The 15,628-nt window shown below is 50.7% G+C and overlaps 6 protein-coding genes across 6 annotated transcripts; 4 read left to right on the plus strand and 2 right to left on the minus strand.

Moving 5' to 3' along the window:
- Positions 1–18: 18 nt before the first annotated feature.
- SCP_0606200 (predicted protein) lies at positions 19–3,633 on the minus strand (the record flags this gene model as incomplete). Its single annotated transcript, XM_027759753.1, has 1 exon — positions 19–3,633. The coding sequence occupies one exon, from the start codon at positions 3,631–3,633 to the stop codon at positions 19–21; it is 3,615 nt and encodes a 1,204-aa protein (XP_027615554.1).
- A 702-nt stretch (positions 3,634–4,335) lies between these two features.
- On the plus strand, positions 4,336–5,663 carry SCP_0606210 (hypothetical protein; the record flags this gene model as incomplete). The annotated part of the gene is made up of 6 exons (XM_027759754.1): positions 4,336–4,636; positions 4,705–4,835; positions 4,882–4,897; positions 4,940–5,079; positions 5,139–5,306; positions 5,361–5,663. The coding sequence occupies 6 exons, from the start codon at positions 4,336–4,338 to the stop codon at positions 5,661–5,663; spliced, it is 1,059 nt and encodes a 352-aa protein (XP_027615555.1).
- A 907-nt stretch (positions 5,664–6,570) lies between these two features.
- SCP_0606220 (hypothetical protein) lies at positions 6,571–7,660 on the minus strand (the record flags this gene model as incomplete). The annotated part of the gene is made up of 4 exons (XM_027759755.1): positions 6,571–6,622; positions 6,684–7,010; positions 7,089–7,564; positions 7,622–7,660. The coding sequence occupies 4 exons, from the start codon at positions 7,658–7,660 to the stop codon at positions 6,571–6,573; spliced, it is 894 nt and encodes a 297-aa protein (XP_027615556.1).
- A 978-nt stretch (positions 7,661–8,638) lies between these two features.
- SCP_0606230 (hypothetical protein) lies at positions 8,639–9,343 on the plus strand (the record flags this gene model as incomplete). The annotated part of the gene is made up of 1 exon (XM_027759756.1): positions 8,639–9,343. One exon carries the CDS (start codon positions 8,639–8,641, stop codon positions 9,341–9,343), a length of 705 nt encoding a protein of 234 aa, XP_027615557.1.
- Positions 9,344–9,971: 628 nt separating this feature from the next.
- Positions 9,972–10,547, plus strand: SCP_0606240 (hypothetical protein; the record flags this gene model as incomplete). Its single annotated transcript, XM_027759757.1, has 2 exons — positions 9,972–10,319; positions 10,374–10,547. 2 exons carry the CDS (start codon positions 9,972–9,974, stop codon positions 10,545–10,547), a joined length of 522 nt encoding a protein of 173 aa, XP_027615558.1.
- A 2,091-nt stretch (positions 10,548–12,638) lies between these two features.
- SCP_0606250 (hypothetical protein) lies at positions 12,639–15,213 on the plus strand (the record flags this gene model as incomplete). Its single annotated transcript, XM_027759758.1, has 5 exons — positions 12,639–12,653; positions 12,708–13,832; positions 13,905–14,475; positions 14,535–14,629; positions 14,680–15,213. The coding sequence occupies 5 exons, from the start codon at positions 12,639–12,641 to the stop codon at positions 15,211–15,213; spliced, it is 2,340 nt and encodes a 779-aa protein (XP_027615559.1).
- Positions 15,214–15,628: the final 415 nt, after the last annotated feature.

The raw sequence follows: 15,628 nt of genomic DNA on the forward strand, positions 1-15,628 counted from the left end.
TCGATTTCACGAGGGGACCTATAAAGTCGAAAGCCCAACGATCAAAGGCATCCGTACGAGGAAGTGGGTGCAACGGCTGGGCAGGTGGAGCTCGCGCTGCGTGAACTGGCAAGCATCGCAGCGACGGATAACGAATTCGACTAACTCAGTGACAATTGGCAGCCATACGCGCGACTTCAATGCTTCCGCAACTGCACGAACACCGAGATGTCCGAGGTCGGTGTGTACCTCCCGAATGACCCGCAAGGCCTCGTCAAGGTTCACCAGAACTGGCAAGAAGACTTCGCCCTGACCAAGGTCAACAGAGTGAAAGAGTGCACCATCGCGGACAAGGAAGCCGCGACGACTCGGCTCAGCACTAGCATCTCGAAGTAAGTCTTCTCTCCATTTCTTCAAAGTCTCGAAAAGTGCTGACCTATCATGGTCCACTGCTGGCTCCATCGGGTTCGCAAACAATGGGCCAGAGGCCTCGTAGTCTGGAACATCAGCTTGGCCATCACGACGGGACAATGCATCAGCGGCAAGCTGATTACGACCGGGGTGGTACCGGATTAGCACATCAAAGTGTGCGATGTTGTCGGCGAAACGGGCAAGACGGCGACCCAAATGTTTCTGCGACAAGAAGTACTTCAAAGATTCATGGTCGGAACGCACAACAACAGGTGAGCCTTCAACGTAGCTTCGCCATTTCTGCAAACAGTGATCAATCGCAAGCATTTCGCGCTCCTGCGCGGAGTACCGCTGCTCAGTCGGGGTCATACGACGTGATTCAAAAGCAATCGGCCGAAGATCAGACTCCTTGAACGCGAAGCGTGAGCAATCTCCCTCCCCCTTGGGAAAATCATTTTGCGATTGATGGAGGATACCACCAATAGCATGGCCCGAAGCATCAACATCGAGAACGAAGAGACGCCAAGGTGACGGGTAACTGAGAAGAGGAGCAGAGGTAAGTCGCGATTTCAAAGCGACAAAAGCCTGTTCGCAAGGGGCTGACCATTTAATTTCAGCACGCTTCCGGGGATTGCCCTTTAATAAATCGTACATCGGCCCAGCAATCTTCGCAAACCCTTTCATGAAACGGCGGTAGTAGCCAGTAAGATTGAGGAAACCGCGAAGACGAGTAACGTTATCGGGACGTGGCCATTCAGTGATGGCCTGGACTTTCTCTGGATTCGGACGGACACCGGCAATAGAAACAATGTGCCCGAGATAAGTCAACTCGGTTTGAACCCACTGACATTTGTCCTCGTGTAGGATCAGACCCTGGTGATCAAGACGGGTGAGGACCCAGTCGACATCAGCGAGATGCTGCGGAAGGTTCGGTGAGTAGATGATGATGTCATCAAGGTAGACCATTACGCAGCGATCAAGACGCGAACGAAGGAGGTCATTCATAAAGTTCTGGAAAGTCGCAGGTGCATTGCAGAGGCCGAGAGGCATAACACAAAACTGATAGTGGCCGAAACGCGTAGCAAACGCGGTCAGCGGGCGTGATGCAGCACTGAGTGGGATCTGCCAGTAACCGGATCGCAAGTCAAGGGTCGTGAAGAAACGCGCGCCACGAAGATTTTGATAGGAATCATCGATACGAGGAAGAGGGTAAGCATTCCGTACAGTGAAGTTATTAAGCTGACGGAAATCAACACATACCCGCATTTTTCCGTCCTTCTTCCGAATGAGAATCAATGGCGCGGACCACGGAGACTTGCTCGGTTCAATAATTCCATCCTGCAAACCTTCGTCAACAAACTTCCGAACCTCCTCGTGCTCCGGTGGCGATAAAGGACGCCCATGCGCACGAATTGGTCGTGTTCCAGTCACATCGATGACATGTTCACATCGACCTGCCGGTGGTGCACCAAGCTTCGTACGAAATAACCGTGGAAACTTTGCCTTCATACGCGCATGCAAGCGTGCACCAAACGATTTGATCTTCGCTAGTGGGGATTTGTGGCCAGAGGTTTCCTGCGGAGACTCAGTTACAGGTTCTTCAGCTAACGAGTACAACTCCAATGGGGCAGCTACAAGAGAAGCCCAACGGTTTGATGCAGCGGCTCCAGCGATGCGCGGCAGGGGAAGAGGCTGCTGTACAGTCATGGCATGCAGCCGTACAACCTGACAAGTACGTGGATCCGTCAAGAACCAAGAGCGCGTAGCCCAATCAGGCTGCGCATTATACTTCTGCAGCCATTCTTGGCCGATAACCATGTCGAAGCGCAGTGTATCGGTGTCCAAGATGAATGCGCAAATCGGCTTCTGCCAACCCCCAATTTTGATGGCGAAATGAGCCCAAGCTGACGTGGTAGTGGCACCCGCACTGCGAACAGAATGAGCCATCATAGGGTACGTCGTAAGATTAGCCCTTCTGACAACTGACGGCTTGATATAGCAGTAGGCGGCACCAGTATCAATAATGGCCGACGCGAGCTGAAGAGGCTTCGCATTGACACTGGGAGCGAGCTGGACAGCATAGGTGGGCAATAAATGAGGTTCAGGTGCATCATCGGATAGATCAAGCACTGATAACTCCAACGGTTCCTCGCAGCAATCAGTGAACAGCGGGGGCTCGCTTCCCTCGAAGAGGTTCAACTCCTGCGGAGGACGACGTTTCCGAGGTAAGCGACAATTTCGGCTATAATGGCCAAGGCCATTGCAGTTAAAGCAACGTACACGGCTAACCCGATCCTTCGTCTTCAGTGGTGGCGGCTGTTCCATCGCATCAAGGTCCATCGGAACTGGACCAGTAGATGGTGATGAAGACGTAGGAGGAGCCGAAGGTGAAGATGATGCGGCAGACGGAGAAGATGAAGATGATGAAAAAAGATGGTGAGTAAACCCTTTCGTCTTCTTGCAGAAACCGTTTGTGTTGTTCTGATGCTGCGCAGGGACATGATGAAGGTTTGAGAGGCGTTCAATCTCGCGCGCCAAAAAATACATCTCCTCGACATTCTTCGGCTTGTCGCGGCGGATGTCCTTCGCAAACTCGACTGGAAGACGGCTGAGAAAATTCGACAAGCGGTCACCAAATGTCATGTCAACCTCAGGAATCTGAGTCTCGAGGTCGCGGAAAGCGGCAGCATATCGAGTAAGGTTCCCTTTCCAAGGAACAGAACGCAGCTCATTGCGCAGAGTCTCAACACGCAACGGCGTATCGAACTTGTCTGTCAGAGCCTTTCGCAACTCAGCCCAGGTAAAGCCACGCCCGATCTTCTTCTTCTGTGCAACGTACCAACGCTGAGCCTCACCACGGAACAGCATCGGGACTTGTAACGGCCAATCCACCTCAGGAATGTGCTGACCTCGGAGGTAATCCTCGATCAACGTCAGCCAAGCACCAAGATCGTCGCTATCCTTGCCGTGGAAATGTGCGAGGTCGACCTTGAATTGGCCGGGATGCACGGAAACAGGTGGCGGAGGAGGAGCAGGCGGGAGAGTAAAATGTGCCGGAGGGAGATTGAATTGGGCGTTCGCAAAACCGTGTTCGAGGGCAATGCGGATATTGTCGGCAGAAAGGGCTGGGGCCTGAGCGTGAGTAACGCGGTGGTCAAGATCACGAAGGATTGCCTCGAGAGCGTGATAGGTGTCCTCGGGAAGGCCAGCAGCAAGCGCGGCGAGCTGAGCCTGAGGATCCATAGCGGCGCACTTAGTACGAAATAGGAAGGTGTAGTACTACAATAAACGGCGTACCACTGAGTGCGAAGGGGGGGTGAACGTCAACGGGAGAACAGCGACGTCAAGAACAGTGTCGACAGAAAGATATTAGCTGAGGAGAGTGAAGCTCGATCAACGGCGAGAGTCCTGTCTCGAAGTATGAGGCTGCTGCAGGTAACCCCACACTTGATCAAGTGTGGTATCGCCCTATTTCTTACGGAGCTCAGACCGGTGAGACTGCGAAACGGGGCGAGAGAATTCTGGTGTATTCGTCGTTCTCGGCCTACTTAAATACTCGTACAGTACAATCGGTCTGAGTCAGTACAGAGATAAGTGTAGTCAGCGAGAGACAAGCCGAGCCGTGGGATCGATGCTACGTAGAGTCAGAATCTCGATGGGAATAAGGACGAGTCATCATACGTAGCGGGTGACTTGTCAGAGGGTCAGGAAATGACGAAATCGTATGACTAGGAATAGGGGAACTGAGTCGAGAATATGTCGTACAAGATCTCCTCAAAATGAAACGGAGACATACCATTTTCGGAAGGGACACAACAAGACCAAACCGAACACGTCGTCGGGCCCAACAGCAGGGGTATGGCACGTGGCTCGCAACTCGGACAGCACGTTTCCACTCCGGGCGGCAGGACTCGGACCTGCAGCAACTCCTACCAGTGCATCGTCATGCCCGGTAAACCCCTCCCTCCCAACCCATATAGTGGGCCTGAGGAGGCCGCCTACAACACCTGTCGCCATCTGGAAAGACTCCTTGACTGGAGTGAGGTAGTATCTGATGAAGTTCGCACGAGCAAGAGAACGCCACAGTTGTGCGGACGTCTCCTGGGATACATGATGTTAGAAGCACCCACTCCGGAAGGTCGCCTCAATGTGGCGAGGGAAATCCAGACGTGTACATCAGCTTCCGATACTCAGGACCGTTTGGCGGCTCTCGCGCAGTTTTATGAACACCACTTCATTCGTGTCTGTAAGTTGGCTCGTGCTAGTATCGACAATGTTTGGTCCTAATGTGCTGATGATTCTCGGGACTTGTAGTCAAGTCCGCGAAGGGTGCAACACCTACTGTGTCGACACATCCTTCCCGACCATCATTCAATATGACCGCAGAGCAGATAAATCAGTTGCTCGAGGAGGCCCCTCAGGACCATAGGGCTGCCAAATTGCTTGTAAGTTTCATCTTGCATCGGCCGGTGACCCCCCCATCTGACTTAGATATTCCATCTCACTGGTAAGTGTCTCGTTCGCGATAACTATCGATGCGTTGTCACAGGAAGATACGATGCTGCCACGGCAATAAGCAGATACCCGGAGGATGAGACATTCATAGCTCCAGCGCCTATCGCACCCACAGAGCTTGCACATATAATCGCTGAATCGACGAACGCAAATATCCAAGAGGGTAGCACAAAGGTGTGGTTCTACTATCAGGTGCTTCTGTGTCTTCACCTGATAGAACCTACTCTACTCAGCGAAGCTACGCCGCCTCCGCGTGGGCAGTTCTGGATCGTTTTGGCAAGGTCAACGTAGTCGACAACGAATTGAACGGACAAGGAATCCATCGCCTCCCAAATGTGATGACCATGTCTGTGGATGTTCATATATTCTTTGACACGCTTCAAATATGGTTCGAAGAAATTGTGCGTCCCAATCTATATCTTGGTCAACAGTGTGGTTGAACAGTCAAAAAATAGGGCACGGATCGCTATCGGCTGTGCGCCCGTTGGGATAGCATTTTGACTTCGCTCGGTGTAGACCTCAACAATCCTGTGATCCAGCTCACGACTACCAATGCTAGTCTTCCATTACCCAATTCGCATCTTCTTCGACTCCACGCGACATGCGCCAAGGTGGCTCATCTTTCTGGAGCGGGAGAGTATATAGATGCGATCTTCAGAGACATGGAAGAGTTGAAAGTATTGGCCTCTGATGGTGGCTCTGCTCATGTGTTGCAGGATGCGCTACTTCACAGCGGCAGACAAGTCGCTGTTCATTAAGGTGCCCCTGAAATTCTTAGACAGCTCCCTTTATACTCGTTTTCTGCTATTGCCGCCGTATGCATTTTTACCTCAGAATGTACATGTGTCACATTATGTCGTACCAGCTGTGCATAGTATTGTAGGTTTACTGGTAGCCTTGATGAGGTCACGCGAGTTTGCGACATCTCTCCCTATGCAAAAATCATCAGCAGTTCTGCACGGTGAATGGCCAACGTTAACCTCTCGCAAACTGCAGCAGGTAAGAGGTCGGTTCGCTCAAAATAGCTGTGGATATGCATCAGCAAAACTCCCCTCTACTTTTTGTCTTACTGTCTTAATTGCCTTTTTTGCAATTTTTCTTACATTTCTGGAGGACTTGTTTGTTGGGATTCTGGAGGTGTTAGGTCTGGAATACACGTAAGCAAAGGTATTCTAAAACATACACTACATAGATTTTTATTACGTCTTGTTTTGAAAAAGTGCAAGACAGGCCGGTCTTAAAATAATGAGGTCCACCTCTTAATTCAAGACAAGTAAGACGAAAAAGGCCCAAAAAAGGCAGGTAAGACATGTAATGAGGTCAAATGGAGTTTTCCTGATGTGCTCTCTATGCTACGTCTGTTCTAAGTGTACCCCCGAAATACCGAAACAGGCAAGTCTTCAACAACGTGAGCGTTTGACAGGCGTTGGTGGATGCTACTCACAGTATAGAGGACAGGCATCGTGCGCGGTCATGCAGTTAAACCAACGACAAAGAACTTGTGGCCATGACTGAGACAAGTGGCGCTGCTGGCCCATTGGCGTAGAGACACGGTCGACTGAATGTTTAATCAGCATGATAACCTCATCCTCCACTCTCGACCATATCAAGGTCATCTCCAGATGTATTTCAACATGTATCCAACTTACTACACAAGCATACATATTATAGTCTCGCCTTTCCCTCGAAGCTCGCTAGCATAGAGCGTTTCGTGATCCTGAAATAAATATGTAGCACTCAGTCGCACATCACATCCGTCGCAGTCGCTCCTCACTCACCCTCCATGCTCGACCGCAGAAGGGGTCTGCCTTGCGTCCTGGACGCCCGGACGCTGTTCTAGAGGGACGTAGTCGCGTCTTCCCGCACCCACGTAAACCTGTGAGCACCCTCGTTCGATCACAAAACGGATAGCAGGCTGTACGTTCGCATCCAAGGCCAGATTCGGACCTAACTGATTGTGTGCGTCAGGATCGTTCACGTCGACATCAAACTGCACACCCAGATCGGGCGCAGGTGATATAGCGGTACGAGGGGTGGCATAGCTGAGAACGGATTCTTGCGAAGCGCGGGCACTGCCAGACGAGGTGTCGTCTGCAACCGGAGCACTTTGCGACACTCGCAAGTTGAGCGCAGGTTCACCATGATACGGCAGAACTTTAGAATTACATTATCAGACAGTTTACTCTGTGTGACGCAACACGCGAGACGCAGCTTCTCTGCTGTGCTCCAAAATACTATCTTCGGGTTCAACGGCGAGCAATATGTTAGCGCTATCACTCTGGCACAGTTTGGGGGCATACGAGGGATCGTTGGAGAAATCCACAGGCATAGGCGATGAAAGTGAGCGCTGATAGTGCGATTGCACGCCCTCTGCCTCCCCAATACTGTAAGGTCTTGAACCGGGCTGAGGTGTCTGCGAGGGCGAAGGAGGCGATGCTGTAGACAGGGTGCTATTCTTCTTCGGACTCAGCTTAAGTTTTTTCGCAAGTTTCTTGAGTATCCCTGTGGCTCCTAGCTTGACGGACCCGCGCTCATCGTCTGACTGCTTCTCCGAGTTGTATCGAGGCCTGGTTTGGTGATCACGCTGCGTGTACTGAGGTACGTGTTTGCCTTTGCATCCTTCACACCAACAGGGAACTTTCTGCTTCTGATACTCATACTAGATGAACTGTTAGTTAGAACAGCGCAATGAGTCTCGTATACAATAAAACCTTACTCTTTTATCTTCTCTTTTCGATTTCGAGGGCAGGGGCATAGTGGGTGGGTCGTGACGTGGACGCGTAGGACAAGTGCTGAGGAGCAGAAATATATTTTCATGGCAGCCCGAAGCGTCTGCATCACAAGTGCGTGCAGATCAGTCGAAGACGCATGCACAAGAAGAGTCGACATGTGGCTATGAGGTGTCACCCTGAGATATGGCAAATTAGTCATTCCAAGGGTTTTCCCCGCCGAAGGCGGGCCGGAAAACGCCAAGGGCTGTCCGCGAGGACGCCCAAAAATGTACCAAGGGTTTTGGCCACTGCGTAGTTTGAGCACTGCCATTTTCTCTCAAACTTAGGTCCGCGGGTTCACGGTAATGAGTATGACCTTATGTGGCTTGTGGTTGCTCATGACTAGGGGTGTTTTCATGCGGCAAATGCAATATATTTTGAATCAAACGTAGATAGTTGAACTTGAGCGTCATTTCCTAATAAGGGTTCTGGAGATTGATGCGGCTGAGTGCCGAGATCTCGCACTTAAAATGCAATCGCAGAGCTTCAGATCTTCGAAGCAGCACCGCCGCTGCGAAGTAAGCAGTGCGTTGAATATCTGAGTACCGGTGGCGTTCTCTGGTGCCCACTGCGCAGTCCAAACATGAGCAGGGAGTACTGTTGAAGGTATGCGGATTAGCAATCCGGCATCTACGGAAAGGTCCAGGAAAGGTCCGTAGGGTTAGGGTTAGTAAGGACAATGTCTCGAGAATGGTCTGGTAGTTTCTAGTCTTTTAGTTTACAGTATATAAGGAGCTGATCAGGCTCCTAGGTAGCTAACTAATTTCTATCCTCTTCTACTCGTAGCCCGAGGCGCAGTTGCTTACAGGTTATGAGCCCCGCGCTCACACTAGTTCATATCTAATCTCTCCCTCATATCTTATCACTCGATCTTATCACGTGAGATGGCATCGCTAAATCCCCATGTCAAGCTCCCGACCCTCACAGGAGATAATTACTATGACTGGAAATTTGCAGTTTCCATGGTCATGCGGCGCAACGCGTGCTGGGACGTTGTGAGTGGAAAGGTGTTGAAGCCTGCCGAAGACAAGTTGGGAGACTGGCCGAAGAAAGCGGAAGATGGACTCACACTGATCGGGCTCACAGTTGATCCGAGCCAGTACGGCTACATTCGTGATTGCGCGGATGGACCGGCGGCATGGAAAGCGTTGGTGGCGGTCTACGAGAAAAATAGCCGCGCAAACCGAATCGCCCTCAAGCGTCAATTCTACAATTTCGTGCATGATCCCAAGTGTCCGATCCGGGATTACATCAGCGGCATTACCGATTTGGCAGCGAAGTTGAAGGGCATTGGAGTTGCGCTCGAAGACGAAGATGTTACTGATGTCCTTATATTCAATCTACATGAGGACTACTCTAATATCGCGGGCACACTCACAGCCATCAAGGGTGATCTGAAGATAGCAGATGTGACAGGTGCTCTAGTCGACGAAGAAGGACGACGCGGAGGATTGCTTAAAGCGGACAATGAAAAAGAAGTCGAGAATACGGCATTATTCGCGCAGAAAGAATGTGACAATCGAAATTGTAATGCGGAATGTTACAATTGCGGAAAGCATGGTCACATTGCTCATGATTGTCGCTTACCGGGCAGGTACAACGAAAGGAATTCGGCAAAGGCCGAAAAGGCGTCGGTTGCCTTTGATTTGCGAGACGTTGCATTTTGAAGGGTTAGGGTTACCGTGGGAATCAAGAGAAGTACCTTGGGAACGAAGCATAGGCTCTGCTGTCGTGGTCGAAGGATCTGGCGGGATGGTAGCAGGTGGCTCTCTTGTCATGAGCATAGGGCTCCCACAACATATAGCAAGGTACAGGATTTCCAAGTATGGATAGCCGACGAATTTTGGAGATGCCGAATTGAGGGGGTGTGTTGAAGGTATGCGGATTAGCAATCCGGCATCTACGGAAAGGTCCGGGAAAGGTCCGTAGGGTTAGGATTAGTAAGGACAATGTCTCGAGAATGGTCTGGTAGTTTCTAGTCTTTTAGTTTACAGTATATAAGGAGCTGAACAGGCTCCTAGGTAGCTAACTAATTTCTATCCTCTTCTACTCGTAGCCCGAGGCGCAGTTGCTTACAAGTACCCCTATTGAACGATCAAGGTGCATGCCCCTGGCCTCCATCTTCTTGACTCTGCACCATTATCGTGCTCGCACTCGCGCTATACAGCATTCAGCATGCCGTCCGATCTCGACCGTGTTTACCAGGAATCTATTTTTTCATTGGAGTGCCCTGAGAGCCACTCCTTTGCCAATATTTTCTTTAAGCCTGTTGGACTGAACCGATCTTCCTGTTTCATGCACCTCAACCTTCCGCAGACCACCGTGCCTGAAGCCGGCAACATCAAGACTTCTCCGGTCCTTTTTGAGGTGATTGGCCAGATTGCAGTCGATGACTGCTACCTGACCAAATTCGGAGATGAGTGCCTCTTCCCGGAGAATGAGGAGAGTTTGACTGCGTACTCCTGCTGGATCAAAGCACGTCCAGACAAGGTGTCGCTTCTTCACTGGCAGAATGTGATGTGTGGCTTGGAAGCGATTATCGTGGCAATTCCCACTCCCATGGACACTGTCCACACGATTTGTATGGACCCGGAGACCAACTCTGTCAAGATCCAGGTTGGCTGGTGCCCATCGGCTGGACAGGTATGCCGTACTACATTTTAAATATATTCGGCTAATGTTGTCTTGACAATGCAGTCTGTCGAGGACACCTTTCCGCTCTACGACAATTCTGGAGAGCGTTGTGTTCCTTCAAGTGACACTAAGGTGCCTTTTGAGACACCTGTTCATGTTTTATTCCACCTCGAGTGCATCAGGTTCCAGGGAGGGGACTACTTGTATGCACGTCTCCTCGGCATTAGGGAGGTTTGAGTGGAGTTGTTGGTACTGAATAATGAAACAAGTTCTGAACGGGGGTCTCTAGCAGCTGAAACAAAGCCGGCATGCCTCATGTACTTCTAAAGTTTGTATGATTGTATTACAGTAATTTCCTCATACCATTTCTGCCCGATTTGAGTCTTGAGTCACTCAAAATAAAGTCATAACAAAGCAGAAGTGAGCGCGTCCTCGGTGGCATCTTAACTCCTGCCACCTCAGCACAATTGCCTTTGCTCGACATGTCTGCCTTCCAACCGGAAGTCGTGCTCACACAATTAAAGAGCTCACTTCCACCCGCAGAGAAAAAATGGGGCTTTGACAAAACCTGGGCTGACGAGGTATATCATTCTGGCCTGTGCACTGCGCGCACTCATTTACCCCTGAGCACTCAGGTCGAAGGTCGCTGGAAGCAATGGCAGTGGTCCCGCCAATCACAGTCTCAATATACAGAGCAGTTAGAGTGGGAGGCTCACATTGTCGAATATGTCAACACTATTTACAAGCTGATGAAACTGCATGGAAATTCAAAAATGGCAAGAAACATCGGTCTTCGCCACGAGATTCCACTCTACAGTCCTCGGTTTGTTCCTCCAACCTATGCTGATCAGTTCGCACGCAATCCAACACCTGCGATCATTCCTGAGACAGCTTACCTGAAGCCACTCACTGTCATTCATCCATTTTACTTCCCGGAGCTTGCAAAATGTCCACAGTGCGACTCCACAGACATCAAATGGTGTGGGTGGACTCCTACGGGTCATTGTGAGGTTCACGGAATCTTCTGCGAGGAGACTGCAATAGGTTTCCAGCTCTGGTGCCAGTCCTGTGAGAAACGTTATGGTGCACATGGTGAGGGCAATGAAGACGGCCAGTATTGCTTCTCCACGACAAGTGACCTCTTCTGGGAGAAGCGCGAACACTGGGAAATACCTGGTGAGGAACATCTACTATTTTAGTGGTACATACACTGAAGGCAATTACCCGAACCCGACAGCTGCCGTGCCATTTTGTATGAGGTGCTGCGCTATGACACATGACCTATTTGATCTCATCATTGAGCTGCGGCCATCGACGACTGCAGCTGGCCTTGCGGAGAACATCAAACGTGAGTTCAATCACATACACAGTATGACATGAGCTAACCTGACCGATATCTCAGAACTCCATTTGCTCGAGTATCATAGGCAGAAATTGGCTTACCTTTGAAGTGTTGAGGTGCAGCAAGACAACAAGCAGAGTTTAGTTCCTCCCGAGCCTCTGCGTGTATTCTCGAAGCCGAAGACTACCAGTGGCTACAGTGACCAATGCATCACAAATGACCTAATCACTGATATTTTCAACAAATTCAGCGACAAGACCTGACAAATTGAATCAGAGAATTACCTTTGGACATTGAGTGGTGGGTGATGATGGTGTGTGGCCACTGTCACGGCTTAACCATCTGCAATCCTTTAGGGACTTGCATCTCTCTCGACAACACATTTCATACCGCGAGCAAGGCGACGGTCATGGATGGGAAGAAAAACAAGATGAAAGCATTCAAGGGAGGTATAGTGAGTGTGATGAATGAGGATAATGAAATTATTTCCTGGGTGCATACCAACATCACTCGACAGACCAATCATCTCACGTCTTGCCAAATATAGCGCTTTTGTCAGACGCAACAAGGTCTCGAGATCAAAGAAGTTCTCAGAGGCCTGAAGACACGCCTTGGGCTGCTCGGTGAACCAGATCCTGCGATGGCCGTTGTCGACAACTGTTGCCATGTCACGAAGTTTATCAAATGTCCATTTCCTGACATCAGCATTGTCTTGGACGTCTGGCACTTTGTGAGGTGGTAAGGCCATTTGCTCACCTTTAAAATAAGCCACTAATGCGAAAACAACAATCACCAGATACCTTATATGTATTCTCAATGGGACAAAAAATCCGAAGTACAGTGCCGTTGCAAGGGACATTGTCGATTCCGTTCTGAAGACCAGAGCTGACAAAGATAACCTGGCTGTGTATTGGAGTCAGCGCGAACAGGAGAAGAGACTGGTTGTAGCATATGAGAAGTGGTTGAACAAAGGAGGAGTATGGAGCATGGCGGCCTCTAAGGTGAGCAGACTACACTGCAACATATTTGTTCTGCTACTTACCACACTGTCCCAGGCTCATGAAGAGCAGCTAATGCACGTGCGGAAGGGCTGCCTAGCGTGCATTCGCCAGGATGTGGCATCAGATGGAAGTCGTATCGAGGGGTCCCATAAGGGCTGGAACGGGCTCCAACGCTCGCACGCAAGTGGCGTGAAAGTTCTTAGTGCCCTCTGCCATGATTTTGTCCTCTGCTGCAATATCTGCATCGGGATCACCTTTGAACAGCCCTCAGAATTTCTGAAGTCGACATTTGGCTCACATTACATTGGGTTAGTTGGTGCTGTGGCGAAGCTGTGGAACTCACTCCTCCCGCCCGAATCTGGCAGTCGCAAGCATTTTCGTGCATTGCCTGAGCTCAAGTCTGTTTCCAGTGGCGAAAACTTCAGTCTCGTTAGCGCAAAATCTGTCACTAATTATCAGAATCTGGTCAAGATCAAGGAGGAGCCTCGTGAAGAGCTATTTGAACTCTCATCTGAGGATCGCACAGAGGTTGACGCCATGCTTCGCGATCTTGACATCGACCCTATGTTGTTGTTTCAGCCTGCAGGACTGCCGCAGGCAACAGATGCTGCAAGCAGATCACAGCTTATCCTCCCCCGCAGTGGCAATGTAATTCAGTCGGCGATGCTCACCGGAGAATCCCTACTCAAAAATCGGCTTAACTTGGTGCCCAGCAGTGCCGCATGTGCCGATGCCGACGTGATGCCATCAGCACAGGATGAACCAGCGGTTGTGATTGCAGGTCCTTCAACAAGTGAGAAGCAAGCAGGCGAGGTTGTGATAGTAGAAACGGGCACGAAGGTGGGAAGCAATTCACTTCACAACACAACATGCTCATCTCAGCGACTCCACGCACTGCAAGGAGCCAGTTCGAGGTCCGAGGATGCAGTCAGCCCCTCGAGTTCAGACCTGACTCAAGGTGCCAGAAATCGTGGGTGTGCCTCCCGCAGTGGGCTTGAACTCCTTAAGTTCACCATGCCCGCACAGACCATCCCATCGAAGCGGAGAGCAGAACCAGAAGCTACCAGCTCCGCTTCTGAGGGCCATCACATGGATGGGAGTGACGGTGCTCCTTCAAGGCCTGAAGGGCATCGCAAGAAGGCAAGAACAGTCACACCTGGGCTGGCAGCTGGCTTGACGGTGAGTGTACTCGAGCCATTGGCTGCAGATCACCACAGTGGCTGATATGATACTTTTTCTGATGTATGACAGCTTGCCAAAGAAGTATCAACAGTCTCATCCACTGCATGCATCACCGACTCGGACATTATGATCAGCACCGCACTCCCGCCAAGTTCAAAATCCTCTCATGGGCAGCAAGTAGTACCTGACCCTAATGTTCCCCACTCGAGGGTCCTTTCCACTAGCACCTTGGTCAGCTTCTTCAATATGGCACATCCCGCTGCAGCATCTGCATCAGCGAAGTCTCAGGAGCTCTTGCCGATGAGCAATCTGCCTCTTCCCACCATCTCTGGTCTCACACCATCTCAGCGGCTTTTTTCCTTGTCAACCAGCATGAACATCAAGTCATTGTCTATCAGCAGCAATGATGAGTTTTATCTGTTCATGGACATGCGCGCAGAGAAGAAGTGGGCATCATTTAGCATGACCCCATGCAAGTGGGTCATCGTGGCAAGCGAGTACAATGCCCGACTCGAGTCCTTCCATCGATCGAGGGGACAGGCGCAGCTCATGGTAAGAAAGGCACCGCGTGCGCTTATGGAAAAGCTCGGTGAGTTGGAGCCCAAGATTATTGCTCGCATTGTAGGCAATCACTACACATGTTGAGTGTTTCCCCTTACTGTCCGTGTTCACGGAGACTCACCGACTATCTCCTCTCAGCCAAGCAATCTAACACAGATGACTTCTGGCAGAAGCACTGTGATGCAGTGCCAGGACTGATCAAGAATGGAAAGGGTGAATCGAAGACATCTGCAGTAAGCACCAAGTTTGTTGGCATATCCGTGAGGTCTCACTCGTCCTGCAGCGCAAGACGTGCATCTGCTCGCGGTGCAAGACGATCATGTGGCCTGGTCCCGAGGGCATGGGTAATAACCACAAAAAGTCCTATTGTTCGGATGGTGTGATGCAGAAGCCAAGGACAATCACGAAGATGGTCGGCGGCTTGCTGCAGGATGTTACTAAGCACCCTCCGGACTGGCCTCAGCTGTGGGGAATTTTTACCAATGGCACTCACTTCCATCCGGGGCCATTCCTTGCCACCATCCATGAGGTTTATGACTGCGTCATAGTGAAGGGCGGTACCGGTGAAGATCGTGCAATGGAATACAGCGCCTTTGCGGCACTCCTCTCGAAGCGCACTGTTGTCTCTAATGATGGTGCTGTTTTTTTCGAACTGTTCAGTTCCCTCGAGGTGACATCAGCACGCGAGTTTGCCGATGCCATCGTTGAGCACGATGGGATCAAATTCTTTCGCATTGACAGCCTCCACAGCACCCCTGAGAATGCAAACAGTGATGGCAGCAATGTCGGTGAGGACACCGTCATTGCAGTTGTGTGAGCGGTGCACGGCAGGAATTCTCTCATTTGGGGCCTCACTTTCTGGGTGCAGTGGGCGGCGAATATTCGGCTTACAGTTGTTCTCCCTAGCTTGAGCTCGTACCGTAATGTTTGATTTATTGTACTTATCTTGTTGAATAAACTACTCGTGCGCGTGAGTCCTCGACACGCTCGATGTCTGTGGGGTGCAGATTTGACTCGGGATTTGAGTCGGTGGATCACATGATGCCTCTGATTCATTTGGTCCTGTCACTTAGGGTTAGGGTCATATTGGTCGATTGGTCGGTTTGGTCCTTGGACCAAAGTCAGACCAAAATTCATCCCCCCTTGGTATGGCGGAGTAGCCTGAGATATGCTCCCGTGGAGATCACGCGATGTGTGTCTGCCCACGCCTACACTCAGACATGACGTACGTT

The sequence above is a fragment of the Sparassis crispa genome, assembly GCF_003851025.1.
Source record: "Sparassis crispa DNA, contig_000005F, whole genome shotgun sequence".
Classification (NCBI taxonomy): domain Eukaryota; kingdom Fungi; phylum Basidiomycota; class Agaricomycetes; order Polyporales; family Sparassidaceae; genus Sparassis; species Sparassis crispa.